This window comes from Helobdella robusta (assembly GCF_000326865.2).
Source record: "Helobdella robusta unplaced genomic scaffold HELROscaffold_11, whole genome shotgun sequence".
Taxonomy (NCBI): Eukaryota; Metazoa; Annelida; class Clitellata; order Rhynchobdellida; family Glossiphoniidae; genus Helobdella; species Helobdella robusta.
The window spans coordinates 4,579,205-4,593,171 of NW_008703617.1; the positions used below are offsets into that span (position 1 = coordinate 4,579,205).

The 13,967-nt window shown below is 32.5% G+C and overlaps 1 protein-coding gene across 1 annotated transcript; it reads right to left on the reverse strand.

The window, feature by feature from the left end:
- Positions 1–11,100: 11,100 nt before the first annotated feature.
- HELRODRAFT_167572 (hypothetical protein) lies at positions 11,101–12,261 on the reverse strand (the record flags this gene model as incomplete). Its single annotated transcript, XM_009013071.1, has 2 exons — positions 11,101–11,828; positions 12,177–12,261. The coding sequence occupies 2 exons, from the start codon at positions 12,259–12,261 to the stop codon at positions 11,101–11,103; spliced, it is 813 nt and encodes a 270-aa protein (XP_009011319.1).
- Between the last annotated feature and the right edge of the window lie 1,706 nt (positions 12,262–13,967).

Sequence of the window (13,967 nt, forward strand, 5' to 3'; positions counted from 1 at the left end):
TTAATTGCATGAGCATTGTATAGTGTATATTATCAAAAGCAGGACCATGATAAAAGACTTATCTTCTTTTTCCGCTAGTTAAAAGACGAAGTAGACAACATCTCCAAGAATGGTCTCTATTATGGAACGTTTTGTCGTAATGCAGAAATATTTTAAATCGCACTTTTCAGTTTTTAGACGACACCAAATGAAATCCACATTTAAATTACATCTGCACATTTGATCTTTGTTCCATCTTAAAATAACTAAGAGTTTACAAACATTTTGGCGTTTTTTATTTAATTTTTAGTCCCTTCAGCCTGAAGTTTATAAATTTACTAAAATTTTTTCATATAAATAAACCATGCAAATCGGTTTACCAAAATTTTTCTCTGCAGGTTGGAAATTTCTTAAAAAATTAAGTGGTTATAAAATCTTTTAATTTATTCGACAGCAACCGGAACCGGAAGGAACATTAGACGACGTATGTACTTCCGTTTGAACAATTCAACAAACCGTGAACGACTTGAGGCTGTTTGTCGGGCAAGCATATTTCTGCGAATAAATTTCTTAATTTTGTAGAATTTTTTCTCAGAATTTAATTTTAAAAATTTCAGGTGCTCTTTCATACAAACCTCTGTGGAATAACCAAAAGGGAATAATAAAAATGATCATAGTAATGTTGGTATTTATATAATAAGCGTCAAAAATCCCGATACACACACACACGCCCACACACACACACGCCCACACACACACACACCCACACGCACACAGACACACACACACGCACACACACGCACTCACGCACGCAATCACAAATGAATCTTCGTATGATGCGATTTGCTGGTTTTGAAAAAAATATCAAATAATTTATCATCGGGCATGAATGGATTAAATTTGGCCATCGTTAGATCGGATTGAAACGTCGGGGAATGTGTCGTGTTGGGTGAAATATTTTTGCCTTTTTTTAGTTCATTTGTTTGACTATAAGTTAAAATAATAATACAACAAGAAAGAGAGAGAGAGAGAGAGAGAGAGAGAAAGAAAGAGAGAGAGAGAGAGAGAGAGAAATTAAGATTGATCCTTAATAACAATTATTATTTTTTGAAAGTTTTTTTATTTAATCACTTCGATTTTCTACAAACAGTGGATGATTTTTGGAGGACATTGTATGTTAGGCGCGCCAACTCAATTGTTTCGCGCAGTCTCTTCTCTGATCAAACGATTCAGTAATTCGCCAATCAGAGTCTGATTATATCTGAGGTTTAATGACGAATATACACTTTTTGAAATCATCGCTGGTCAGACTCTGATCTGTCAAGCATCAAACAAATGCCTTTCTGCAATTTTCAGGGATAGTTTAAAAAACTTTTTTATTCAAATCTCAAAAAATATTTTCAAACTTTAAACCATGTTAGTAGTAGTAGTAGTAGTAGTAGTAGTAGTAGTAGTAGTAGTAGTAGTAGTAGTAGTAGTAGCAGAGCAGCAGCAGTAGCAGTCGTAGCAGTAAATTAATTTTTCATATTTGTGATGTACGCTATATTTGTTGGCTCTCGTTCATAATCTCATTTGCAATGAATCACATGACATTTTTTTTTTCTGCTCATAAAATTTTTTTTCGTCGGAAGTTCGTCACCCTTTTTGGCGGGCGGATCGCAATTGGAATTTCCACGTCAGATAAATGGAGAACGAAAATATAAGAATGCAAAGAGCGATCAATCACACACAACTAAAAATTTATAAATACTAATACCATTCATTAAATGGATAATAAAAATTAAAATGAATGGACGTAGACGCGAAAAATTGAGAAGATTCATATGTTTGAAATTTTTTTTTTATTTCTATATATATATATATGTGTGTGTGTGTGCGTGTGAGTGTGTGCGTGTGTGTGTATGTGTATGTGTGAGTTTGTGTGTGTTGCAAACAAGTATATAAAGCTTTTTACTTACGTACTTGAACGTTTGTAGATGTGGGCGCACATCTTTACACGTGCGTATTGGGCTTTAGGTTATTTGAAAGCATTTCCAACTACATGCAGAGCACATAGGCACCTAGTCGCGCACGCACGGTAGAAGTTTGTTGTATTGTAATTCGCGGTGACCGTAAAACTGTGAAACGTTAAAAAGTAGACATTTATGGCTCTGTGTGTCTGTTAGTGCGGTTTAAAGTTTTTGCGGAAGTATCTCGGATTATGTTGTTTTTGTGAAAGTATCATGGATCATGTTGTTTTTGTGAAAGTATCATAGATCATGTTGTTTTTGTGAAAGTATCATGGATCATGTTGTTTTTGTGAAAGTATCATGGATCATGTTGTTTTTGTGAAAGTATCATGGATCATGTTGTTTTTTGGAAGTATCATGGATTATGTCGACAGCAATTTTGCATGTCTTCGTGTGTTTCTACGTTTAATAGGTGTTTGTTTTCACAATCTTTTGCCCTCCTGATAGATTTGATTTTCGTTTGCTCAAGCATGAATGTGTGGTTTTGTTGTTCAAAAATTAACTTTTTAATAATTTTTATTATTTCTTATTTGATAAACTAACCAGCAGTATATTTAAGTTATTTAGTTTTTAAATATTAATAAATTCTCATGACTCGAAATAGGTTTTTAAAAAGCTTTAACTTCCAAGAGTCTTCAAAAAAACAACACAACATGTTATTTGGGGCTCGCTTTGCAATCAAACCAGACAACTGATACTCAAGTTAAGTGATACGCTGTTAAAGCCAGAGAACCATCTTACAAACGTCCATTTTAATTATTTTTAATTATTTACGTTTACTGGACACGAGCACACAAACAGGTACAATAATCAGATTGCATAGTTTAATTAAAGTCGAACATCTCGACACAGTGTGGAATAGAAAAAGTTTAATGGAAGTTTCTTGTTATATCTGCGGATAGCATGAGCGTCCGCCTAAGGTGATGTGATCTTTCGTGGGGGGATCATACAATGTACGTACATTGTCAACAGGCTGTCTTTTTAAAGAAGAATCTGTGATCAGGGGTTTATGTGTTGCTGTTGTATGTATGTGTATGTGTGTGTGTGTCTGTGTGTGCGTGATATTTGTGTTTGCCTGCGTTTGCTCGTGTTTATCCGTTCGTGTTTGTCGTCGTGTTCGTTCGTTCACGTTTCGTTTTTCTCGTGAATTTTTCTTAGTGATATTTTTAAATATAAATAGCTACTACAAATGTAAAATCATTAAATAAATTGTCGCGGTGTCATAACGCATACAATTAACTTTCTGTGTCTGTCACTTGAAATCTGACAGACAAAACATCACACCACAAACACACACACACTCACACGTACACACACACACACACACGCACGCAAGAGCGTATACATCACTGATCTGACACAAGAATTATTTTTATTTTACGACCTCCTAATCATTCTTTTTGGTTGATTGAATAAAGTTGACTTGATTTGATATTAGCAAAAACTATGAATGATTACAAATTGATTATAGCCTTTAAATAAACCTATACAAAAAACATTTATTATAAACATTTAGACAATGGGCCAAGACTCAGAGGCTAAACCGAGAAGACATCTCAACAAATTTCTCAGAAGTTTAATTGTATGAGACGCATGAATGTGTACCCGTACATGTATGTATGTATGTATGTATGTATGTATGTATGTATGTATGTATGTATGTATGTATGTATGTATGTATGCATGTATGTATGTATGTATGTATGTATGTATGTATGTATGTATGTATGTATGTATGTATGTATGTATGTATGTATGTATGTATGTATGTATTTATGAATGTATGTATGTATGTATGTATGTATGCATACAAACATACATACATAACCTCGTGCATACATGTCCTGTCCTGTACTAAAACTTTGTGTATCTAGCTAGGATTGTGCGTGCAATTAAATGAGGTTTATGGCACATCTTCTTATTCATATGTGAGGGTACATTTTATGTACGAATTTATTTTCGTACGTACATTTGTATAAAAAATTGTGTATGTGTGTGTGTGTGCGTGTGTGTTTATACATGTCTAGTATGTACATATGTATAAGCAGACGAACACAAATATCAAACACATTGTATGAATCTTCACGAAGGATCACATATCAGTGAGTGGATTGTTCATGCTTATGTGTGTTATAAATCACATGGAAAACAATTCATCACCGTTTTCCATAAATATTTGTCAGAGTACTTCTATTGATGTTGAGTTCTATTATACAATGCAATTTTTTCATAACTTTTTCATAGCCATAAATTCTAATTTTGTTTCAACATAGCAAAACAAGTTGATAATGAACATGGTAAATTTAATTTTGGTTCGTGAAATTTTAATCAACATTAAGCAGAGTATTAAATCTGAAAATAAAAATATCAAAGTTGAGAAAATATTACTTTTTCAAATTTTTACAATTTTAAAACCAACATCTGACGATAAATTTCATGTAACTTCATTAGGATGAGTCTTGTAAAATGTAAAACGCCATGGAAAGCAATGTAAAATAAATAAATAAAAATCATTCATCCAAGTCAGCAGTTTGGTATTCTTAACCGTTGACAGAACATTATGTCGTACGCATTAAATTTGGAACGAGGGCCTTTGTAGGCATGTTTTTGTTTATGTATTACATTAACACCAATCTTTATCTGTTTATTCAAATGTGTGTTCTCTAACCTAACATAACATCTTACTTTGCAAACATTTTTATAGCGATCCAGTAAGACTAGGTCTGTGACCAGGCCAAACGTTTATGTGGTACCTTATTGAATTTTTTTTTTCATAATTTTTAATGGCCTTCTTATTATCATTGATAGATTTCCGCCTTTTTCTATTTTTGTGTTTTCAAACTGCTGCATTCGAATTGATTCTCCTGAATTAACTTGCCTGCTAACATTTACGGTTTTTAAACTCTTACTAAACCTCCAATGCCTTTTATTTAGCTCGTCTTTTCTACTGTTCTTCTTCTGATATCCAAGACCGCTTCTTTAGTGATCTATTGTACAGCGGAACATATTCCGAAACCAACTTCATATATATCATAGAGATTATTTATTATAAGTGGCTTGTAGTAAATTATTTCAAGAACGTTTAGAACGACATAATAAATATCTTCTCACCGTCGCAAATAACCTCGAAATAGAGCAGTGGCAAGATTCTGAGTTGCCGTGTTTAATTCAAATGCAGAAGAGATCCGTCCGTACCACAAAAAAGACTACTCAATTACGAGAGAAAGAGAGTGTGTGAGTGTGTGAGTATGTGTGTGTGTGTGTGTCTGTGTGTGTATGTGTATTTACGTGACTTTATATTCACACATATGTCATAGTTAGTGAGAAATCATGCTTTAGTGTGAAATCATTTTTATTTAGGAGGATGCATACCGGCGGAAATGTTTTAAATTATGAAACTTCAATTACACGCACACATGCTTAGGGTGGTGGTCTTCAAATTAAGTTGCACCTTCCTGTGGTTTCCTAAGTAAATTGAAGGTAAGAAAGTTATGTTTGTGGTTCTTATTCTTATTTGTATGTGTGTTATGTGTTTGTTTGTGTGTGTGTGAGAGAGAGAGAGAGAGAGAGAGAGAAAGAAAGACAGAAAGAGATTTGCTTTGTCAATTATAAAAAAACATCATAAAATACATGCCCAACTATTTAATTTTTTTTTTGAAAAAATTTAAATTGAATGAAATTATTTTTTATTAATAATTTTTTCTGTTCAATTTATTTAACTTTAAACATTTTATTAATTTTCATATTTTAAAATTTTCATATTTTAAAATTTTTATATTTTAAAATTTTTATAATTAAAAATTTTATTTTTCAGAACAACTCACTTCAAAAGTCCTCCACTGAAATTTGATTGTGCAAAATCGTTATAATTTTGAAATAATTAAATAATAATAATATGAATAATTAATTAATAATAAAATAAATAATTAATTAATTAATAATAATATAATAAATTAGTATAAAAGTAAATATATGATTTTTACGGATTTCGTTATTTATAATCCATGAAAATGCCGACAACGAAGTTAACACTCAGAGTACATTTTTTCACACGTTTGCATTTTCCGTGTCGGGTTTAAATGGGAGATCGTAAAAAAAATCTTTTTGAAGAAATCAAATGAAGGACTCTTTAAAGCAAAGGTGGAACAAAAATAAATGAATAAAAATGAATGAAAAGACGAACAAACGAACGAACGAAAGATGAAGAACGAATGGCTTCCAAATGGATGGAGGGATTATCTTCATCATTGTTTCATCTAGATTTCTTTCATTCATCTCAACATCATTTCATTTGTTTATTTTTCATTTCATTTCCAACTACACACTCTCATTTTTGTGATTCACGGAGAAATTCAAACAAAAGTTGCGGTTGCAGTCGCGGTTGCAGTTGCGGTTGAAGTTGCGGTTGCATGTGCGATGAAATCATAAACAAACAATCAAATTTTCTGACTCCGACAAAATTTTAATTAATAAAATATGTATAACATTCACTTTCGAACATTTATATTTCTTGAAAAATAACGGAACAGTTGAAAAATTTTTATAAATAATATTTCAATTGGAATTTTCAAAATGAACAAATTCACTTCTTTTTTCTTTATAATAAGCTTTTTTTTATAAGCCTGATACGTTTTCAAATGGAAATGACACGTGTTGAAAGAAATATTTTAATCCAACAACCAACATCTTACTCTTCCGACATATGCTCAAACACAAAAAAGATGCAATCCTAACACGAATGTTCACAACGGACACGAATAATTCGCACACACACACACATACACACAAACACACACACAAACAAACAAACAGCACGCACAAATACACATATACTAAAAAATACACACATAAACCAAATACTGAAGTAAAATATTTGATACTACAATTTGCACACAAACACATCATTACAAATTTAAACACACTTACATGTAATATTCAAGCATTCAATCGAATACTTTTTTACAAAAACACACACACGAATAACCCAATACACAAAACGTATACAAATATACAAATGCACTCAAACGTAAACTGATGTATATACACAACACACGTACTCGAAATCAAAACACACAGACACAGACACAGACACACACACACACACACACACACACACACACACATATATATATATATATATATATATATATTTGTATGATATATACGTACAAAGGTACAGAGCATACGAAGGCGCATCATTTATAGCCCGGTACGTTGTATTAAATAAGGACGATACGGTTTCCAATTGGAAAGTTGTTTACATTTTTATGTTTAACACATGAGAGAACAAGCAATGCTAATCAATCACAATAATTCAATTGCCTAACTTTTTTTATTCATCTCTCTCTCTTTCTCTTTCTCTCTTTCCCTCTCTCTTTATCTCTCTTTCTCTCTCTCTCTCTTAACATAGTAATAGTAGTAGTAGTTGTAGTATTTTCCTTTCAGTGTAGTACTACCTTTAGATGCATTGCTGTAAGCAATAGACACAGTATTAGTAGTATTTGTCGTTGTAGTAGTTGTAGTAATAATTTGTTGTAGACAGGTTAGTTGTTGTGCTTGAAGTGAAAACAGTCGTGTTAGTATCGGTAACAGAACAGTTAGTAGCGATCGTAAAACAGTAACCACAAATGAAGCAGCAGTAGTAGTAGTAAATACGGTAGTAATGGTAAAAGTAGTAGTAATTGTAGTAGTAGTAATCGCAACAGCAAAATGATGGTAGGTAGTATAGGTTGAGCTCTTTTACATGAGAAATCTTTCCTTATCTCGCAATGAAAATTACATTTGTCATCATCGTTCTTCCTATCGTTGCTCGCATTTTTAGATCCTTTCTAGCCATTTTTCTTTTGTTTGTTTTTTTCTCCTCTCTGCATCTAACGCTGTCGTTTTTGTCGTCGACATCTTCACCACCATGGCCACGATCGCCACCACCGTAGCCACGATCGCCACCACCGTAGCCACGATCGCCACCACCTTAGCCACGATTGCCACCATCGTCATCGCGATGAGTCGTATCATCATATTTTTAATTAAACAGTATTTTACTTTCTTTGAGTCATAATTATTTTTAACAGTTTCCAAAACAGTTTCAACAAATCTCTTTCGGAGAAAATAAAAATTTATTTTTTTCCAAGTCAATTGATTGTTAGTTTTTTTTTTAGAAAGCGTTTTAAAAGTGTTTCAAAAACAGAAGATCGATAATACTATTTCTTATTTTCCATTTAAATCATAATTCGATCTTGATACTCTGGATAATATGGTGATAATATTATGATAATGTGATAATGATTGTTTGATAACGTAATGTTAATATTATATTGTTTCGAACGCTAATTATTGTAACCGTAATCGAATGTTAAAATTTTAAGGCAAACAAACATCTATCTGAAGAATATGCAGTTGTAGAATTATAAAAAAAACATTCCATGCCAATATTTGCTTTTAAGTAAGTTTCAACATTTGAAAAATAATTTTCAGAAGTTTGAACAACATCTGTAGTGTTATTTTTTTAACAGGTTTGACATAACAGAACAGAACAGAACTCATCAAAGGAGGAGTTTTATTTTATCCAATAAAAATCCTTTATTAAAATATTGAAACACGATTCGTTTAACTGATAGTAAAAATTCTGTTTAAAGTTACTGAAAGATTGCTGAAAAGAAAAAAGTTCATTAAGTATGAAATCGTTCGGAACGCTAACACAATATTTTATTCTCTTTGGATTTGCTAAAAATTAATGCCTGTATGTAAATTTTAGCTTTTCAAGTCAATCTCAGCGTTCAATTCTGTACATTGCAATTGTTCTTTACACAGGCACATGCGAACGTACGTTCAATGTTATTGAGAAATAAAATTAAATGTAAATGAACTCTAAGTCTAAGAAACCTCCGTCCTATGTATGTACGAATCATGAAACTTAACTCATGCTATATACAATTCTGCATGCATTTATTAATGATCTCACAAACATTTGACAGAATTTTTGTTTTTTGTTTTTGATAGTTTGAAAGATACTTTAAATTTTTTATGCACAAAACACACACACACAAACACACACACGTACACAAACACACACACACATACACACACACACACAAACATATATATATATATATATATATATATATATATATGTATATATTCATTCAAGTGTGTTTTTAATAAGTATTTTTAATTGCCACCCCTGGCACAATCATACATTTCATAAATTTTAAAAACTTTCATTTATTAAGTTTTTCTCAAGTCTGTTTTCATCAGAAAAAAGTATAAAATTTTAAATTTTCTACATTTTCTAATGAAACTTACACTGTACATCGAGTTAAAAGTTTGAGCTGGCAAGTGAATTCATTTGTCGGAGAGCTTTGAAGAGTTGAATCGATTTAAGCTGAATGTCACCGCAGCATTAGAACGCCAATGTTAACGAGTTTGTTGTTCGTTGTCATAAAATATCAACGGTAATATCAAGAACAATGCACACTCTTCTGATAAGAATTAAAATACAGACATCCAATAAACGTATAGAGATAGATAGAAAGATAGATAAAGAGAGAGAAGAAAAGCGAGAAGGAGTAACAAACAAACAAATATGAAAAGAAACAAAGAAACATTGAAATTAACATAAAAACAATAAGTTTGGCGCAATTCTACAATGTCAGCAACTTTATGTTCCCCTAGCGCGCTCCAATTACTTTTCAATGTTTATTTAACAGTCTATTACTTTCAGTAATTTCAAATTTCAAACCACGCCCTGCATGTTAGTCGACTGAATAAAAGTCTGTCTGTGAAACAACTTACGTCTGTGAGCTTTTGCATGTACGTTTGTCCGTGATCAAATGATGGTTCGTGTCTGTGTGTGACTTTGAATGAATGTCTATGTCTATGTCAGTGTGTCTCTGAAGGTATGCATGTCTGTGAAACGCTGTACGTCTGTGTGTGTTTAATTGTATGAGTTAGGTCTGCTGTTTGTGGGTGTATTTTTTTACTGAGCGTGATTAAACTGGTGTCTGTGTTTAAGTGTTAGATTTTCGAGTTTGAGTCTAAGTCTATGTATGTGTCGTGTCTACGGTCTAGGTATGTGTCGTGTCTACGGTCTAGGTATGTGTAGTGTCTAGTGTCTACGTATGTGATGTGTCTACTGTCTAGGTATTTGTCGTGTCTACGGTCTAGGTACGTGTCGTGTCTACTGCCTACGTATGTGTGTGTTTGCGTGCACCTGGGATTTTTTATTGACTTGAAGCAAATACCGGGCATTAAAGTGTATACACGTTTGAAAAGAAATGGCTTCTACTGGACGTTATCGGCTGATTTTATATTCACAGTATTTGTTTTTATGCTGTTAACTTTTTTGCAATAGATTCAAAAGAAATTGCAAAATAAAACAGAGAATAGAAAAAAATGTTTGCAAAAATTTGATGAAAGGTCACAAGTTGAAAAAAAAGCTACCCAGACGAGCGTCCCATTCGACAGCACAATTGTTGGAGTTGAAATGTAAGATTAACATGGATTTATAGCTAAATAATAAAAGACAGAATGTGAAAATAAAATTTCATTACTTATTGTTTTTATATTTTATAATGATTCGGTTGAAATTTGAGACAAAAAATTACAAAACAAAAAAATAATTCTTGAATCTAAATAGTCTCAATTGTGAACGCATGAAAGAGAGTTAATGAGCACTGGAGATCAAAGGAGCAGCATAACATTAATTCGCTTGGCTGCCCCATGATCGCTTCTTGCGCTCAGCAGTTTCAGGCTTAACAAACTTTGAAGGAATGTAGAAAAAAATGTTCTTACTTGATTGCTTGATGATTTTTTTTATTCAAATTAGTTTCAATTGAAATGAAATTGCTTATAGTTTATTGTTCTTGCATTTTTATTTTCTTTTTTTATTTTTATTTGCGGAAAGTCTTGGAAATTGTATTTGTCATAAAAATTAATTAGAAATGTCTTGAAAAAAATTTTTCAGTCATATACTTTTCTTGGACTCCACATCCACATAAATATATGGAGGTACGTCCAAAAAAATTCGACATTTCGTTTAAATAAAATGTTAATACTTGAAATGAAAACAATAAATTTTAAAATAAGCATTTGAAAATTTTATAAAAAGTTAAAATTAAAAACGTGAAACTTGAAAAAAGTTGTTGAACATACCGACTAAGTCAAGCACTTCCAAGGTCCATAAGCTTCTCAGCAGGCACATGTCAAAATGTCTCAGGCCATTGTGGTCTAAATATAGTTCAATCAACCCCTCCCTCTGCTCATTTGCATAAATCATGCCAACCAATGAGATGTCAATATTTAGATCTGGACGTCGCCTTTGGCTATGCAGTCGATGAATATAGGTCAGATTTTGATGGGGTTTGTGATGTTTCGCCGACTTCCTGTTCATTGGATAATCTGACGCATGCTGCTGTTGCGTGTGCAGTTGTGGATGTTGTGGCTGCTGCGAATGCTTCATCTGACTGCCATCAAGTGCGACATGCTGGTGAAGTTGTTGCGCTGTTTGTTCTGGCAGTGGCCGATCGAGACCGCAAAAGGCATGTTTACGTATGACGATAGGTGAGCCGTTCTCACCGAGGTCCAAATAATTGAGGTGCGACGAAACTCCACTGAACGCCCCAGGCGATATGTCGTGAATGCGGTTGTTTCGCAAGGACATCGCGCGAAGTTTCGAAAGTTTTCGGAGGGCTGAATTTGGAATGGTTGATAGCTCGTTGCCCTCCAAGTCTAATGTGATGAGTTCTGCCGACCCGCTGAATGTTTCAGACGTCAGCTTCTTTACTCGGTTGTACTGGAATCTATTTGATGAAGCAGTTTGTTTGATGAGGTAGTTTGCTTTTGCTGTGCAGTTGTGATGTTGTTGACGTTGAGAATTGTTGTTAGTATTGTTGTTTGTGGATTGCTTTTGTTGTTTCATTGCTTTTGTTCATTTGATTATTTGTTTTAATTTTTTTCTGACTTAAGAGATAATATTTAACATTATTTAAAAAAATATTTTGAAAAAACTATCATAAAAATAAACTTAACAAACTATTTAAACAAACAATTATTTTAGAAAATCTATAACTAGCTTATTATTCTCCAAATAGCCTGACACCAGAAAGAAAGCACTCCAGTAAATCAGCAAACAAATAAGGAAGAAAACCATCGGAGTTAAAATATAGTTCATCCATTCAACTTCCAACTAACCAACAAACAAAGAACAGTTGATGTTTAATTCAATGAAACCTGAAGCGATAATTGGTCTTTGGCTAGATAACTCACAAACATCCATTTGTTTCGCGTGTTCCTTTACTCCAACATTCTTTCTTATTTTTTTTCAAATCTCTCAATAATTTTGAAACATTGCTTTACTATATTTTTGTGTTGTTTCGTAAATTCCTTTCTAACAAACTGATCAACCATCCTCCCATTAAGTATTATAATGAATGCTTTTTTAAAGACAAGGTGCAAATTTAAATAAAATGAATTCCATTCATTAACACACACATGTAATTCATTCACACACACAAACAAAAAACAACAAAAATACAAACACAAGCACGCACAACAACAGAGACAAACAAACCACACACCGCTTAAATATATATTTATATTATTTATATAATTTACTAGGTCATTGTAGAAAATTCATTAATTTTATGGCTCTGAGGAAGGAATCCCAGCCAGCAGTGGCAGATGAGACTAAAATGCAATGCTTGAAAACACTCCTGATGTCCGATCAATTTATTGAATTAACATTTCCCCGATAGTTTGGAAGTTGATGACGATGATGTCAGTGATAGTAGTGGTGTTTAATAAACTCACACCCACACACACACTCACACACACACACACATACCTACACACACACACACACACACACACACATGCACATTCACAAACACGTACACATACTTGCACACACACAGGCATATAAAAATACACATATTTGTTTATTGAGTATTGCACACACACACACACAAGTTTTTTATTGATTTTTCTCAGTAAGTATTGTAGTGATGATAATTGGAACAGTGACTGCAATAATGTGATAAGGATTAAGTCAGTGATTATGAGAATGATGATGATGACAATGATGAGGATGATGATGACGGTGACAATGATGAGAATGATGATGATGATGGCTTCTGTTGCAGTTGTGGCTTACGATATCATCACGATGAAATGAGTATGGGTGAGATTTTTTTTGTTGCCTGGCAACCAAATTGACATCAGCAAGGTTTTTGTCCTTCAGTGCAAGTCTTTCCATGTAGACAGTTTGATTTTATTATATTTCGTTATCGTTATAATTGATATAATTATAGTTATCATAATAATAATTAATATTACAATTATAATAATTAATATTAATGATAAAATAATTATTGTTACACAGATACTGTAACCATTTTCAACTATAAACCAAAATTTTTTCATACACACACAAACATAATAATGCACAACTCTTGAGACATATATACGCACACGAAAATGTATGCACACACACACAAACACACACACAAACACATCACACACACACACAAACACATCACACACACAAGCACACACACATACAATTATTGAACTTAAATAAAAAAAATTCAGTATAATTGTATTTGCATAGTTTTATATTCTCCTCAAAAACAATGTGGAGTTTGTTTTTCAAGTAAGGACTGCTGTGCGTGTTTATTGTACCGAAACCCAAATGGTATGTATGTTTATCTTTTATGTATGTATGTATGTATGTATGTATGTATGTATGTATGTATGTATGTATGTATGTATGTATGTATGTATGTATGTATGTATGTATGTATGTATGTATGTATGTATGAATGTATGTATGTATGTATGTATGTATGTATGTATGTATGTATGTATGTATGTATGTGCACATGTATTTAGTCTGTTGTGTATGGTATGTTTATCACAGCATGAATACGCCACCAAGCGTGCAATTTACATCTAGATGAGTGGATATGGGTATCATTTTTTATT